At 39.6% G+C, this 16,473-nt stretch overlaps 1 protein-coding gene across 13 annotated transcripts in view; it reads left to right on the forward strand.

Annotated features, from left to right (window-relative positions):
- LOC101472309 (membrane-associated guanylate kinase, WW and PDZ domain-containing protein 1) overlaps positions 1 to 16,473 on the forward strand; it is a 98,221-nt gene that overhangs the window by 19,168 nt on the left and 62,580 nt on the right. For all 13 annotated transcript variants that reach the window (XM_076877923.1, XM_076877916.1, XM_012917795.5 and 10 more), the window contains exon 2: positions 14,704 to 14,820. In XM_076877923.1, the coding sequence (XP_076734038.1) occupies positions 14,704 to 14,820 (117 nt within the window). The remainder of the gene's footprint in view (positions 1 to 14,703; positions 14,821 to 16,473) is intronic.

A 16,473-nucleotide genomic window follows, 5' to 3' on the forward strand; every position in this document is an offset into this window, starting at 1 on the left:
CTGGCTTCCTCCATCTGATATTCTCATTACTGTTGTGATGCTTGAAGACAGTTCCGTCTGTGGTGGTCTGAGTTAGTCACAGTAGGAAGGAAAGGAAGGCCACAACAATAAATCTGATTTGTGCTGCAGGGACACATCTTTGGTAGCTTCACGAAAGAGTGACAGAGAAATAATGAAGGAAAAACATATGGCCGACTGCATTAGTTAGGGAAGTGTTTTTCTTGACATAGCCATGCTTCAGAGTTGCTAATGGTCAGTCAATTCCAGGTATTACTGTTTGGTTTCAAAATATTAACCAGACATTCTGCTTTGTGACACGTTTTATGTGCAATCATCGTGGTCAAAGTCAGTCTGCTTCTTATCTGTCTTTATTTGTTTCTGTTTGCACAGTGTTTCATTGGTCCATGTTTTGGGTCATGATCACTACAATATTCTCCCTCAGTCCTCTGGCCTGAGAGGACTGAGGGAGAATATTGTACAAATTTACTACAATCTGACGCATGCGTCCAGATATCAGACCACGTGCTGTTTTTCTTACAGCTGTTCTGAAGCACTGTATTGTAAATTTAGACTCCTTGTCAAAGTGAGTTAATTGATGGAAGCACTTTTACCAGCTGTCATTGTCAGCTAAACTTACTTTGAACATCAGCTTGTGTAACTCACTCTGTGTCTCTTCTTTTGTTACACTGCCTTTATAAACCTGACCTGAAGCTGGCTCGAATCTTATTAAGTTTGCAGAAGAAAAATAATGTTGTACTCTTTTATGTTTACTTCTGTTCTCAATATAGAGCTTCTGTGTGAGGTTATATATGGTAGCTTAGTCTGTTTAATCAGTTGAACATCACTGCAAATGCCACAGTCTGACCAAAATATCCTCAGATAACTGTTTTAAAATAAGGAGCAGACACGGAGGGGGGATATTTTTAAAACTCTCAGCAGAAGACATTATACGATGATAAAAGCTAAATATCGGTTCCTGCTGTTCTTTTAAGATAAAACAGATCCATGACACCTTCTGGGACTGTTTGCATGCTTCTGCCTGTACAAGGGAAGGACTGACCTTGGGCTGCAGCTGTTCATCACAATTTGGCAGCATCTGGCTGTGCTCAGGGGTGAGGTGTGCCCATGGGGGAGCTGGGCATACAGAGAGTAGAAATACTTTGTTCTGAGCTGGTTGCATAGAGGATAGGACTAATTAAAGCATAATCCATATAGCTTTCTAGATTAGAAAGATCTATTTCTGTCCTCCAATTGTACATTTAATACACTGAACATTTAGTTCTTCAGTCCTAAAGTTAGCAATTCTTGTACATTTGCAGAATGGCGGAAGAAAAAGAAGTTTGGCACGTCTTTAAATTAAGTACAATATAATATAATATGGTATAATATAATATAATACTGCATGATTAAATCCCAAAAGGTTGATTGTGTTCATCTAGACGTAGCGTTTTCAGTGGGGGAAACATTTCGTCACTCATCCACGTGACTTCTTCAGCTGACTGCAGGTTTCCCCAATCTTATAAACATTACATTTGCACAATAAATGAAACTAGCACCACTGAATGAACAATGGGCTGGGAGGTCAGTTCCTTGATCATTAACATGGAAATTCTCATGACCATTGATCAAAGACCACTGATCAGTGGACACGAGTACCATTCACAGAGACTTGGGGAATGGCTGCAATCGCAGCATTGTAAGATGGCGAAAGATGTACCCTTAAGCCCCCTCCACGATTCAGACGTGGTCTTTCCCTTTTCACGTAAATGGCCTCCCTGACTCGCTGCTCACACTCGTTGCTCTCTGTCCAGGATGTGTACATCCTCATCCTTGAAAGAGTGTCCACTGGCCTGTAGATGTATGGTTTAATAAGTGTATAATACTGTGGCTCTCAGTAGTGTAAGGTGTAAGCAAAGGATTTTCTGTGCTGATTATTAAAGTTTGCATGCATGACTAAATGAATACAGGGTTTCAACCTTTCTATTTCTGCTATTACAGATGTTTTTTTGCAACCCTTTTTAAAAAATGATCAAGTGTTTGTCGTACAGGTGGATTTAAAATGAATTTTTAAGTTACTTTTGTTTAAATCGAGCTTTGCCCTACCTTTAACAATTGTTTTAATGCCATGTAACAGTTTTAGTGAAGAATAGCAAAGCTGAACTGAAGAGTTTATTTAATTCCTACGATAAAAATAGAAGCACTTGGCTGTGTCACAGTTATGATTTCGGTGATTAAAGATCCTTCTCTGTCTGCAGTTATGACAAAAATGAAACCTGGACTTTCTCAGATAAAGCTGTCGCCTGACATTCAAACAGAAAATAACTTTGCTATCAAACTGAACACAAACAGACTTTCTTAGGTAAGTTGAAGATGTCTGACACGTTAATATATACATTTCTTATTTTAATTCGACAAACTCAAAGGCTATGTCTCTAGCGTGACTTTGCGGCAGATGAAGTTTGCACAGCTGTCATGGTGAAATAAGAATACATATATAAAATGTAACAATTTACATAGAGGATTTCCACCAGACAGGTTGTTCAACTCTGAGGGTTCTTTCTTTAATTCCCTTTTAAGTCTTTTTCATCTTTTGATTTAATTGGGAACATAGTTTCATAAGATACATTAGCAAAGTTAATAGTTGTAACTTTTGTCTATAAAAAGAAACCTCAAAGTCTTTGGAGAAGCATGGAAAAGAGGAAAGAGTTGCACAATCAAAGATGCAACTGGAAACATTGCAAATGATGAAAGCAGCACTCAAAATGAAACACTGAACAAACTGGTCAGCAATAACCGCACAGTGCAATCACACGCCACACAAAATGACAGCTTCATTATCCATATGTAGCTTGTCGTGCATGTTTTAAACAGGAAAAGCTGTTAAAAAGCCACAAGGTCTTAACTATGTTTGGCGACAATTAAAACACATCCTTCCTTGTATTATATCTTGAACACACCACTGACTTGAATATGCCTGAGTAAGCACTGGAAATGGTCCAGTCTTATTGTCATGGCCCTTCTTGTCATATTAACGTAAAGTATGTGGGAAGGAAGGGATTACAAATTAGGTTTAAACATTCATGTGACAATAGCCTTGACTACAATACACCCACAATGGAAGTAATGACAAAAGACACCCAAGAATGTTCTTCACTATAATCTGAAAACATCTGAAAACCTATTTTTAAAAAAAACAGATTCCTTCATGAATACTGCTCCTACTTTTGGTTGATATTATAAGTGTTGATATGCAGTCACCCATTACCAGCAGCCTCATTAAAAGAGAGCTCAATAGCACAAGTACTTGACACATTATATCACATCAAACACTACGTCGTATTAAAGCACTTAAAGCATTCGCAGTTAAACTTAACAGAAGCAGAAGTGATTGGGAAGCAGTGCTTAATCTCATTGTAGTGATCTCAACAGACTGATGTAATATGTGGTTAAATTTCTAAATGAAAAACTTATGATTTTATTGTGTTTTTTGACCCCCCCTTTCTTACTTTTAAGTCAACTTTAATCGCTTTCACATGTTGTTAAGATCTTGTTTTATTTAATGTGAGTCCAAAACTGATTTGCTCTCTTATATGACTGAAAAAAGCAACAAATAGCTTTAAAAATAGCTGAAATATTAAGTTTTATATTAATAATTTCCATTGCAGAAGACTTCCCATCTTTAGGCTCACGGGTCCACATCGCCACTCGCTTGGTACGGCAGCATGATGAACCCCGCAAACACTGCCTCTTCATGTCTTTAAAGGCCCTCTGATCCAGCCTTTTTTGTGCTGTCCAGCTGTGAAGGAGAATCTGTGATTTCTTATAGTCTGAAGGTCGGGGAATTGATGGTTTGATGGTCAGTGATGTATGAAGGACTGCAGTCTACCATTATACACAGACATATATTCACTTTTAGTCTGAAGCAGTTCAGCACCGATGGTTTATGTGCAGAGAAAACCTTGCTTGACGTAGGTTCTTGTGTTGCTTAAAATGCCATCTTTTTGTGCATCATGTGGTAAATCTTCCAATTTTTTTGTCTTCATTATTTTGTCTCTTGTTTGTAAGAGTCTTTTTTATCTTTTTGGGTTGAAGTCTGTCCATTTTTGCATGTTTTCTACACTGCGCTTACAAAACGGGACAAGCTCTTCTGTTCTCTGGACCATCTGTTAAATTGTCACCCATGGGGATGCTTAGATTTAACCAACCAATAAATCACATTGCATCACCAAAAGCCAGAAGCGGTGCATGAGTTTGGGAGGCAGCATCCTACAACAGATCATCCGATTTTTTTTCTGTTCACGCTCTGCTGCACCGTTTGATTGACTGATTGTCTCTTCGAGTTCTTTTCTCTAAACATAATGTTTTCATACTGTCCCGTCTGTCTTCCCGTTGTTTTCTTGTGTCTTCTTTTTAAGGAAAGAGAGCTTGTGTTGTGTGTTGAGGATGATTCTCTTTGAATAGCCAGGACTGAAATGCACCTGTGAAGGTTTTCAGCATCATAATAACCACACTGGCTGCTCAGATCTAAGGACTTTAGATCTGACTCAGGCTTTAATCTTATCTCAGCTGCTGATCCCCAGGTATCAGTCTGATGTGTGTTATGTGTGTTTGTGTGTTCATCTGTAAGTGAAACATTCTTGCTTTTTTTTGTTGTCCCTTATCGGTCTGCAAGAAGGTTTATTGAACCCACTTTATATCCTGTAATTCCTGCTCACTTTCTGGTTGGGAGTACTGTTTTTTCAGTATATTAGCTAAATCCTCTGACAAACTTGCACAGCTGGCATTTCTGAGATACTGCCACCTCTCAGCACAAAATCCTGGTAGCCATTGCATTACAAAGTGAGGAAATTCACATGACGGTTATAATTTAATGAATCTCCCTGTGGGTCCTCATGTTTTTCAGCTATACAGAGCCCTGTATATTTGATGGATAACCCCTAAGTTAGGAAGGGTATCTTTGTAAAAGTAGGGCTTCATATATGGTAAATTCATTATTACTTAGTTTAACATAGCAGAGAGTTTTTTGGATGTCCCGTCTCCTCTTCTCCCCTTCGAGCAAACTTCACTGGTTTGTTTGTGTGCTGGATCAACAGCACGAGCAGTCCCTTCAATTACAGCCCTCAAGGTACAAATTAGTGGTTATTACACTGGGCGGAGAAGCTTCCCATTTTCCACTAATCATCTAAATACATATAAACCATAATTCAAGCCTAATGTGGTAATTTCTTGTCTTGTGTTTTATTGTGTTTCATCATATACTGGCTGGTGATGAAATGTTCATCCCTCTGGTGTGATGTGCTCCAGACTGCTGCAGCAGTCGACAGGCGGGGAAATTAAAAGAGGAGGTGGGACACGTATCTCTTCCCTGTCTCATTGCCCGTGGTCATTGGCTCCTGTGAAAGAGGGGACATTAATGACAGAGGGGCCCTTTGTGTGTGTCATGACCAGGCAGGCAATGACATTTAACAGAAGCAGCCAGTTAGAACTGATGGCACGCTTGCATACCGACAGCTGTAGCCTGATGCTCTCTATCAGCATCAGGGAGGATTCAACTGGCCCAAAGCATCTTTTTTTTAACATATGTTGCCCATGGGAGGAAAACAGATACAATGGTGTATTAAAATAGTTGCTTTGTGTGCATTTTTTTTTATTTTTTTTTTTTCTAGAAACGTGGCACAAAGAAATGTTTTTCCTTCACATTACAAATGAACTCGAGGGATAAGAATAGAGATCCTGCCATCTGGAGTGTGTTGAGTTTGGTGTTCCAGTATTTGACAGGAAAATCTGTCCGTGTTTAGTCTGTGTTAAAATATTTTTGGCTGTTTATCTTGGATCGTGCCCACATCATTTAAGATCGACCCTTGTCTCAAACCTCAGGTTTCTAGTCTTTCTTTTAGTTTTCATAGCTGAATAAACCTTTGATTCGCCTCCTTGTGCATGTTTTTTTTTCATTCTTTCTTCATCCTTTGTCCTGCTCAGCCTGTAACACAGAGCAAAGGGAAGAGTAGGCCTGGGTTCCTCTGGTTATATTTAGCAATGAACAGATGCAGCGCACTGGAGTGGAACATACTGCCTCTGTTCGCTTTGCTGTGTGCGCTTGTGTGTTTTTGCGTGTCTTTGACTGTGACTCTTCCTTCAAACCCATTCTCCTATCATGCTCTGCTGACTCTGACTCAGCAGCACAACGCAGGACAACTGGGTCAGGACTGGGTTCTGCATATTAAACTACCTTGACAAAAAACAAAGCTTACTATTAACTATGTGCTGCTAACTTTTTAAAAAATGACTTTTTCATATAATACAAATACAAAATAATACTGCATAGAGGAGAAGTGTCAAACATTTAGCCCACATGGGTCTGACTGGCTTCCTGAAATGCTCCAATCTAGCATTTAGGAACTACAGAGAAGGACAGCATACAGTTAGAAGGAATCAAGTTGTGAAAATGAATCATGTAAAGAGTGGCTAACTAAACTGTGACGACCTGCCATACCACACCAAAGTAAGGTGACCAAGTTATGCGACAGTGTTTCTTTGGTTAAGGAGAGTTGAGTTTGTTTGCGATGACCATACCGATTGATTGTTCTTTTCATAAGAAGGTTTTTTTGTCATGTTTTTTTAAATTTTGCAGAGAAAGGGGAAAAAAAGTCATAAATACTTTCGGCTGCTTCTTTATTCACGAGGAGCTGCCACATGTTATGGCATATTTTCATGCTGGGTGCCCTTCTTGATGCAATCCTTGCGTGTCTCCTCCCAGAACTGAACAATGTGTAAACGCTACACTGTGGAGGCACCAAGTCCCCTCTGAGAGGCATTTTTTAATGTTTGTCATTTTTCATGTTTGACAAAATAATTGTCAGATTAATAAATACAATGATTTCATTGCCATTCAAGCCGCTCTGTCCTCCCCCCCTTTTTTTTTTTGCATTTAAAAAATGTGTTATTCAAAAAATATGCAGCAAAACACAAACACAGTTTTTGCTTATTGTTGTTAGCAAAGTTAGTGTAACTTTTAACTTTTGTGCAGTCGTGACTCTTGCTTTTTAATTGGCCAACAAAATATATATATATGAAAACAGATATAAGGAAGACAGACTGAGTTTTCTCACTTTAACATTGTGTCACTGCCCAGATGGTGTTATTTTGCTGAATATGATGCTGACACTCGGGTTCTCCATGGTCCCATTGAAAGCAGGATGTTACAGTGGGAGTAACATAAAAGGAGTTCTGGGTGTGGCTGGTTATGGAGGTAATTATAGGAGGAGATGGCAGAGGACCAGTCCATAGCTGTATGGCAGACCTATCTGTGATTGTTGTTTTTTCCTCTCCATCCCTGGCACTCTGATTGCAGGGCTGCTAGTGGTGAACATGTGCAGATGACCCTAAAAGCACTTCCTTTCTGTCTCTGTATGTTCATATGGCTATAAAGGAGCGACAGAAATCGTGTGTATGCATTCAGTTCCCATGAGAACAAAAATGTGAGATCCATGTTTAATATCACTACTATCAAGTCTTCTGTATCAGCTGTCATTAACTGGGCAGGGTAATGGATGTGTAATAGCTGGAGATTGCAGCTACTTTATCACACCGAGAGAGTCAAGTGAAGCACATCACTGAGAGCAGGAGTATTTGATTAGTTTTGTCTCTTGCATCCCACCCGATGTTAACCTCTCTCAGACAGCCCCTCCTTGTATTACTGGATAATGTAGAGTTAAATGCTCTCATCTGTAACTGGAGAGTCTAATGTTGACTGACGGGATGTGCTGAGACCCACAGGAAGCTGCTTAAACAATGGAATTTACTGTTTAAGAACCAACATTTCCAGTTCCTTCTCTGTGGCTATTATTTGGAATCAGCAGAGGAAATACAATATTATTTGTCACCTGGAGGAAATACCATTTCTTTGTTTAAGCTCAGGGTTATCAACCTGAGATTGCTTGAAACATTCACAGAAAGCATTTCGGTCCATGCGTGACTTTGTGCCACAGATAGAAGGACGCAGCCAGAGTGGAGCCTTCTCAGTTAAGCTGTGATCGAAAAAGCTATTGAGGCCTTCGCAGTTTTGCAGGACGTTTCTCTTTGTTCATCTCATCCTGATGTAGACGGTGTTATGATGGGGAAGAGCACTAGATGAACTGTCTGCTAGCTTCTGTAAGTTACTGTTTAAACAGTTGGTTAGTACTATAGCTGAGATGAGAAGGTTAGTGCTACTCTGTGCTGTCACTGCTAACCTGCAGCAGCAGGCCCTTAGCGCACCATTAGGACTAGAAACAGTTAGGCCGGCTTTGACTGAACACAACAGAAGTTTGCACTAGCAGTTCTGCAGCTCTCTGCGTTTCATACCAGCCTCCCTCTGTTTCCAATCACTATGCTCAGCAGCTCAGCCAGCCAACAAAGCCATTCAACTATCAGCAAGGAAATTAACAGGAATTAAAACTTTCTTTAAAAGACAACATATTAGGTAATTTGAAAGAATGACTGGTGGCACCTGGAATTTTTATACCCAAATATCTTAACACGGTCACCTTTGCCTAACACCCTCTGCTTGGAAGTAAACCTTTTCTTAAGCAATCCGTCTGTCATCACCACAGGTGCCATTTTATAATAGGCAGAAGTGTGTGTGTGTGTGTGTGTGTGTGTGTGTGTGTGTGTGTGTGTGTGTGTGTGTGTGTGTGTGTGTGTGTGTGTGTGTGTGTGTGTGTGTGTGTGTGTGTGTCCGTCTGCATGATTGACTGTCCTGCTTTACACATAAGGGCAACTTGCCTACCGTTTAACATCTAATCGGTGCCAGCTGCAACTTCCTCTGGAGAAGGGAGGTTTCTCCAGAGGCTTGCTGGTGTTACAGAGTTATCTTTGGGGATGTTTATGTTTGTTTTGAGTCTACTTTAATGTAAATAAAGTGGAAAACAAGTGTTTAAAGTTTCCATTATTACCATCTTATCATACAATACACACTTTTCTTATGGTAATTACCACTTGCAGAGTATAAACTGTGCAGCATTCTCCCAGAGAGCAGCTGTAATTTAGGGATTCTTTCTGCTATGGCCAGCATGAAACTACGCCTGCTTGTGTGGTCTTTATCTTGGGATTAAACAGTTGTGTTGATTTTTTTTTTCGTTACACATGATTTGTCAGACCTTGGTTGCAGACAGTTTTTATGTGCTGTCCAACTCTTTTTTTACTACTACAAACACCTTTGTGGCAGAGGTGGAAGCAAAACTAAGGTCACTAAGTAAAAGCAGCAGTAGTAGTACAGTATTTTTAAAGGATTTTTTTTTTTTATTACATTTTCCTGTGAAATGTGGTAAAGCAAAATTACAAAGTTACAAATGAAGTGAAAGCACTCTGGTCTAAAATCTCCACATCTTTTTGTTTCTTTTTGTTTATGTTTTCTTATTAGAACTCACATAATTGAGATCCACCACTGGAGGGCAGCATCCTCTAATGACCACACATGGCTCATGTCATTTGCAGGTTGGCTCTGTGTTGCCATGGTAACGGATCTGCTGGAATCAGGCTTGCAGGCTATGAGGATTGGAGACACAGAGGGCAGTGTTGAGCTTTAGAATGGGAGATGAATTCCAATCAGCAGCTGAGCAGAGCTTCACAGGCAGACAGCAAACACACTGATATGGTGGATATTTCCTAAAAACTGATGGCAAAAGCTGCTGACTACTTTTACATAAAAAACAATCACAAACACCTCCACAACACCGCTGGTGTTTGGATGCCTAAGCCTGTGGTTTGAATGGCATGTTTATTTCCACACGCTTGATTGACACGCAGTAGCAGTGACTCGTAGTGACGACAGCTGCTCTGTGGTACTATAGTCTGCAGCTGCTTTGCACAGTCTTCTGCTGATGTTTTAGCCAGTCACGGCCATATGTTTGTGTGCTCTTGTCATCTGGCCAGCATGTTTTAATGCATGAGATTTTCTTTTTATCCTCTTCAAATGTCTCTTCTAAAGACAAGCTCTTATGATAGCCTCTCCAATTAACATCACATGATCACGACGTGGATGCATTTTGTGTGTATTTATCTCTGCTTTCGCAGTCAAGTCAATAAATGTGAGAATGTGTAAATCTCTATCTCTTTAGATGTTTAAGTGCACATGCTGCGTCCCCCAGCCTCCACCTCCATTTCCAAATTGAGACAGGGATGCATAACTAGATTTAAGGTTATGTAATGCTGACTGGAGGCATGGAGGATGTGTATAATCCACTCTTATTTGGGTTAAATCCATCTCTCTCCGGCGCTCTCTGTCAATCTGGAAAAGGACAGGGGCCCTTACATATTCACACATCTCTCTTCTGCCTCATCAGACTTGAAAAGCACCAATCTCTGTCACACACAGTCTTTTACCAGCCAGCTTCACAAACATCCTAACTCCCAAGAACCATCTCTCAAAGCGCTAATGTCTCTGGTGTCTCAGATTTTTCCCTGATGGAGTGATTTGATTGTTATGAAAATCAAGAATATCTTCTTCAACTTCTTAAAGGATCTATCTTATCATTTAGACACAGATTCTCTGTCATTTTCACTGACAAAATGGTATGGCATTTTTTGCGCTGCATGTGTTCGTGAAAGACATTTATACTTACTATATTGCCCGTGTTTACCAAAACTAAGGTCTGATATTCATTATTAAAGTAAGACAGGCATCATAATATGTAATTAATTTGATAATATGCCATAATAACTTTATATTACAGAAGATAAGATCAGAAAATATTCATATTTTACATAATAAAACTGTGACTATTGTAAATATGATCTTTGAGGAAAAGCATTTAACCTTTGTCTTTTAACTAATTCATTGTCTCGCCTCAAATTCCTAACTATCCAAGCAGTTTTGCTGTAAGGATAGCAATGTTAGTCAGTCAGTCATTAACTACTACAAAGTAAATATGTCCTTTGGTACAAACATTTAGAGGATGAACGCACTATTTCTTGTGATCCTCTATTTTTTTTTCCTGTAGCAGCTGCAACACATTCATGGATGGAGCCTGTGTCACTGCTCTGTGTGTGGCTTATGTATAGATTTAAAAAATGCACACCAGGCCTAGTAAAGAGTACAAGCATCACAGTTTTGCTACTGTTTATTAGCACTGCTGCCATCCTGGATCTGTGGACAAATCAGGGTTGGAAGGGTTTCTCCAACTTTCTGACTGGGAAGTTCCATTTGAAAATTCCAATTGCAACTCGAGATTTCTGACTTTCCACTTCCATAAGCCCTTGGTTCTTGTTTTTAGACTTCTTCTTTTACCAGAGCAGTTTTTACTTGCTTACATATCTTCTTTTCTTAACCTGATTAAGAGACACCCATTCCTTATGGGCCATTCATACCCACCACACTGGATGCATTATGCACAAACACCAACACAACCAGCTCTGTACCAGTTACATCAGTACTGAGAGTGTTGGTACTTGCTGCAGTATTCTCCTGAACAATAGGTGTCACCACTTTGACAAAACCTCAATAACAGCACTATTACAGGAGGAGAAGAAACCAAACACAGATTCAAGGAAGCTGCACATTTTTTTAATCACATAATTTTCTTCCAGAAAGTTCAATCTGCTGCAGGATCTCTCTCTGTATTATCTATGAATCATTGAGAGGTACACAACCAGCCAAAACAACACCAAAGTGGAACTTGTGCAAGTGGATATGACAGATTACTGTGCAGAATTCAATGACTCTGTAGACTTTACACTATAAATGTATTTTTCACATTACATCACAGATATTAACATTTTCCCATGTTATAAGGTATCAAATCAAAAATGTATATGTTCAGTGCAGTAGTAGTATGTGCCTTTTTAAAAAACAAAACAAAAAAAGAACAACAGCATTATAAAGACTGTGTTTAGGAGAGATTAGTTGTGGATTAGCAGTAGCTGTATGAGAATGTCCAGTACATTCCCAGTAACAATACAGCGCTCTTAGCGTACACAATACAGGGATCTCCATTCAGCTCATGGTGAATTGAACAATTCACCATGTCCATTGTTCAAAAAATCTGTGGAACACTGCAGCGCCGTCGTCGCTGAGATATTATCTCCACTTTTTACACCACATCTGGTTGTTTTTGTTGCATTTTAAAGCTTTGTGTCACATGCTGCTGGAAAACCGCTTTAAATAGGTCAAGAAAAAAATTGTGTTTTAGTTAAAGTCCTTGAACATGGTAAGAAATTGAAAAAAAAAATCCAAGGCCCCTTTTTCTTGCTGTAATAAAAATATATCAGAAATTGTGACACGGCTAATATGTATCAAATCAAACCATGAATTTTCCATGAGAGGAGTGCTTATTTGTTCAACATCTTTATAGAAATATTTTTTAATTTTACAGTTTAACTTGCAGAAGGCTGCATCTTCACCACCAAACCATTTGCTCATTTGCTTTGCACAACAGCATTTGTAATTCAAAATTCAGGTAGAATATAAATAAACGGCATATAAAGTGCATGCACACACACACATACATACGCATGCCACAGTGGTGCAGTGGTAATCTGTGATCCACATGCCTATAATCCTCATAAATATTGAATATTTGATGACTTTCTCATTGATGGAGCATGACACCTAGGCGGCCCACCCTCTGCTAACTGTAACACCCGTGGGAGGGGGGGTTGTTCCCGACAGCGGTCTAATCTCAGGGAAAGCATCTGAGCCAGCAAAACTGACAAGACAGTAAAGGCGCCCGCTAATGTATGTGTAACACATCTTATTTTAGATGAAGCATTGTTTGTATAAATCAAATCGCTACAGACATGAAAACAGCAAAGGATGCAGTGATTCAAAAAGATGTGTGCATGTGTGTGTGTGTGTGTGTGTGTGTGCTTGCATGTCTGAGAGAGTATGCTGTTGTATCTGTTTTTCCTCTTACAATCTGACTTCTGCTTGCCTAGCAGGGACCGTAATGATGGTCGTCAGCACTGGCTGGTTGCTAGGTAACAATTACCTGACTGTGCTTTGCTTGCACTGAATTACACGGTGGGCTATGTGTGTGCATGTGTGTGTGTGTACGTGTGTGCACAGAAACTGAAATATACAACAACATAGAATCTTAGCCACTGTCTCCAGTTTTAGGGCAGAAAACACCCAGGAGCAGAATCACTGTGGTATTATTAGCCCAGCACTCTTTCTGAATCTTAGCTGTAAACTTATTCTCAACTTCTATTTTAATATTGTTTTCACAGAGCTTCAAATTTGTGTGTAAACAAACTGTTTTGCAACTGTAATCTCATTCTTTATTCATGTTTGATTTAGATGTTTTTTGTTAATTCTCTGCGCCTTGCATTATTGGTTTTACTTCAGTGTTCAAGTGTTTATGGTCGTGTCCAAGTAGAGGGTGGTCGGGTGGATGTGACGAGGGGCAGATGATGATGTCACGTTACACGAAACCTCAGGATAGATGACCAGTAGTTTTGGGGGTTTTTTTCCTTCTGATGATTCTGCTTTGTCTCTTTTTTTGTAATGTTTTTCCTACTTCTGAATAGAATTTTTTCCAAAACTGGAAAACCTTCCTGCCTCCTTCCTGGCTTAGACTTCTCCACCCTGAAAAGCCTTTACTGAAACTAAAGGGTTTTAGTAAAAGTACTTCACTGAAACTCTACGGCTATGGCATTTCCAGGTCTAACTGCTCTCTACCATTATGAAGTTCTTATTTGAACTCAAACCATTAACCATTCTATTAACTTGAACAAACTTTTATCTTTTAAATTTTGCTTAGTCGTTGTCAAACGAAGGTTAAAAATATGTGCTGTATGACCTGCTCCTTGGAGGTGTACTAATTCAGGAAACAATCATACTGATCTTATTCATAGATTAGAGATACCCTACTGACACTGATCGCTTTGTCAGCAGTAGTTAGTCACTTCATGGATCAGCTGGATCCCAGTTGACAGAACAATTGGCCCTTTTTATGTTACTGTAATGTTAAATTCCCTCCAAGTCCCATCAGTTGTAAAGTAAACAATACATCCTCAGTAAGGGCACTGACCCTGGCATCAGGAAGCACAGATCAAGGAGAGACTCCTCTACTATGAACTGATCCCGACAGGAGGCCATGGCACCTCCCCCAAGAACTGCGTGCCAGCTCTCCCAGACATGGATGATATATTTGGAGATCATTAAATGGTCCTAAATGAGACCCTGGCGTGAGAGCGAGCTCTGACCATCTGGCCCCATTGTGAGCGCCGGAGCTCTGTTCAAACTCAGCCAGCAGCATCCTCACGCCTGATTGGATGGTTGATGAGTGTGCATGAATATTCCAGCCAATCAGACAGCCTTATAAACAATTACCCAAACCTCCCTCAGTCTCTACCTTTCCCAAATAAATGGACCATCCTAGTACATAATGTGTGTGTTTCCCTGCTGTAGTCAAACTGTTTATAAGGCCCCAACTCTTTTTTTACATTAGCCCCATAGTAAGCACCACTAATTCTCTTGTGATAATATGTGATAATATTATCACATATTTACTGTATTCTTCACTATGAATCAGATGTATGTGTAACAAGTTATTGTTTATTTACTGTCTGAGAAAGGTCTGGTCCTCTGTCACTATTTGAACAATGGAAATGTCGTGGCCTTTCATGACATTACTTGAGGGTGAATGAAAGCATGTCAGCGGTGAAAAGATGTCCTTTTTTAAGGTTTATTTATTTGAGCTGTTTTTGTCTGGCCATGTTTTCCAGGTCACAAGCTCAACAAGGATCTGAAGCACTATCTGAGCTTGAGGTTTCAGAAGTCTTCTCCTGACCACGAACTGCAGAAGACAATCCGAGCCAACCTGTATCGTCATGCTGTGCCTTGTGAGTATTACTTTTTGTTGTTTGGGTTTTGTTTTTGTTTTTTACATAATTTCTTCATCACTGGCTTATTTTATGGCTTGTTTACCATCTTTTTTTATTTAATCCTTTCCTTTTTTATATAAATTATTCTGTTAGTCTTTATGTTCTTGTCATCATTTAAAATTCGCACAAGCTTTGCTTCTAATCAGCGAAAGGGGAAACATGTATTTTTCAAACACACTCGCTGTCATTTTTCTCATTACTGCCCATTAAAGCCACTTGTGTTGACCACGCCAGAGTACCATTTTTGCAGCTGTCTCACATCACTGTGAAAGATACAAAAAACATGGCTCAAGCCAAACACTCCGCGCTGTGCCAGACTCCACAGCTGGGCTCACTTACGTCACAAACAGTTGGATGTGCGGCTGGGTAACACAGCCCAGCTTTACTCAGTTCATTTTCCTACTGTACTCATGTCACGTTTGTGTTTCCAAAGCATTTGGCTTGAATTGTGTCGGCCACGAGGCTTGAGGCCTTAAGTGTTTCAGCAAAGCAGCACAGTAGATGTTTTCAGCTTACAAGTGTATGTTAATGTTTCCCCCTGAGAACTTTATCTGATTATGATATGTACAGACATTAATTAAACAGGCACAACAGAGATCAGCATCACCATGACCACTCGCTCCTGTTTCTCTGAAATGGGACTTGGTGTTGGTTTGCATGTGTTTGCATTGCAGTGCTTCCTAATAAAATGTGGCTTCTAGTCTAATGGATTTTTTTCTCTCCCTGGGTCACTCTCTTGTTCTTTGCCTTTTCGCTCTTTGCTCCCCATCTCTGGGTGTCTTTCTCTTACTCTCAGCCATGTGACTGGTAAATCTGCCTCTCTGAGCCTCACCCGGTGCCCTCCCTGGGATTATGATGTTCTGATATATTGAAAATAGATTCCTGTCCGATTATGTGATGAGCATGTTGGACTCTTACGAAGTTCATTGTATGATGGAGAGGCCCCTGTGTGCTAGGACAGTGCTGACATAAACATCAAAACGAAAACTAAACAACAAGAGATTTTCAAAAGAATGCTACTGTAAGGTGGTGTAAGAGAGACCCAAATGATTGCAAGGATTTGTTTCTATTTTTTTTTTAACTTTTTTTCCCTAAGAAATTGTGGATACAAATAGAGATACAAAGATCACTTCCTTTTTAGAGATAACTGTCGGCAGATTTAGTAAAACTTTTTAAGATGTCTTTAACTGCAAGAAATTAATCTTTGGGTCATTGCACACTGGTTTTTATTTTTACAAGAGCGCTTTTATTAAGAGGCTGCACTTTTATCATAGCTGACTGATGAAATCCACAAGAGAGGAAATGTACCAGTGCAACTGAATTGTCATCATGAAGGTTGGTTTAAGTCTCTAAGGTCAGTGAGGAGTGAGATGTAGGCAGGACTGTGCCTTGTATGCTCTCTCTCAAAGACTCTCAATGTTTTTAGAGCTCTTATATTGTGCTTTTATGACTTGTGATACAGTGTTTAACTGATCCGTCATTGACCTTAAAGACTCTCCTAACAAATGTGTACAGAACAAACCTCAACATAGCTAAACTTAGCTGTTAACAGGACTAAATATCAGTGTCAGGGACCAAACAGTAAGGCACATGGGGCAAATATGTAAGAAG

The sequence above is a fragment of the Maylandia zebra genome, linkage group LG20 (assembly GCF_041146795.1).
Source record: "Maylandia zebra isolate NMK-2024a linkage group LG20, Mzebra_GT3a, whole genome shotgun sequence".
NCBI classification, from domain to species: Eukaryota; Metazoa; Chordata; class Actinopteri; order Cichliformes; family Cichlidae; genus Maylandia; species Maylandia zebra.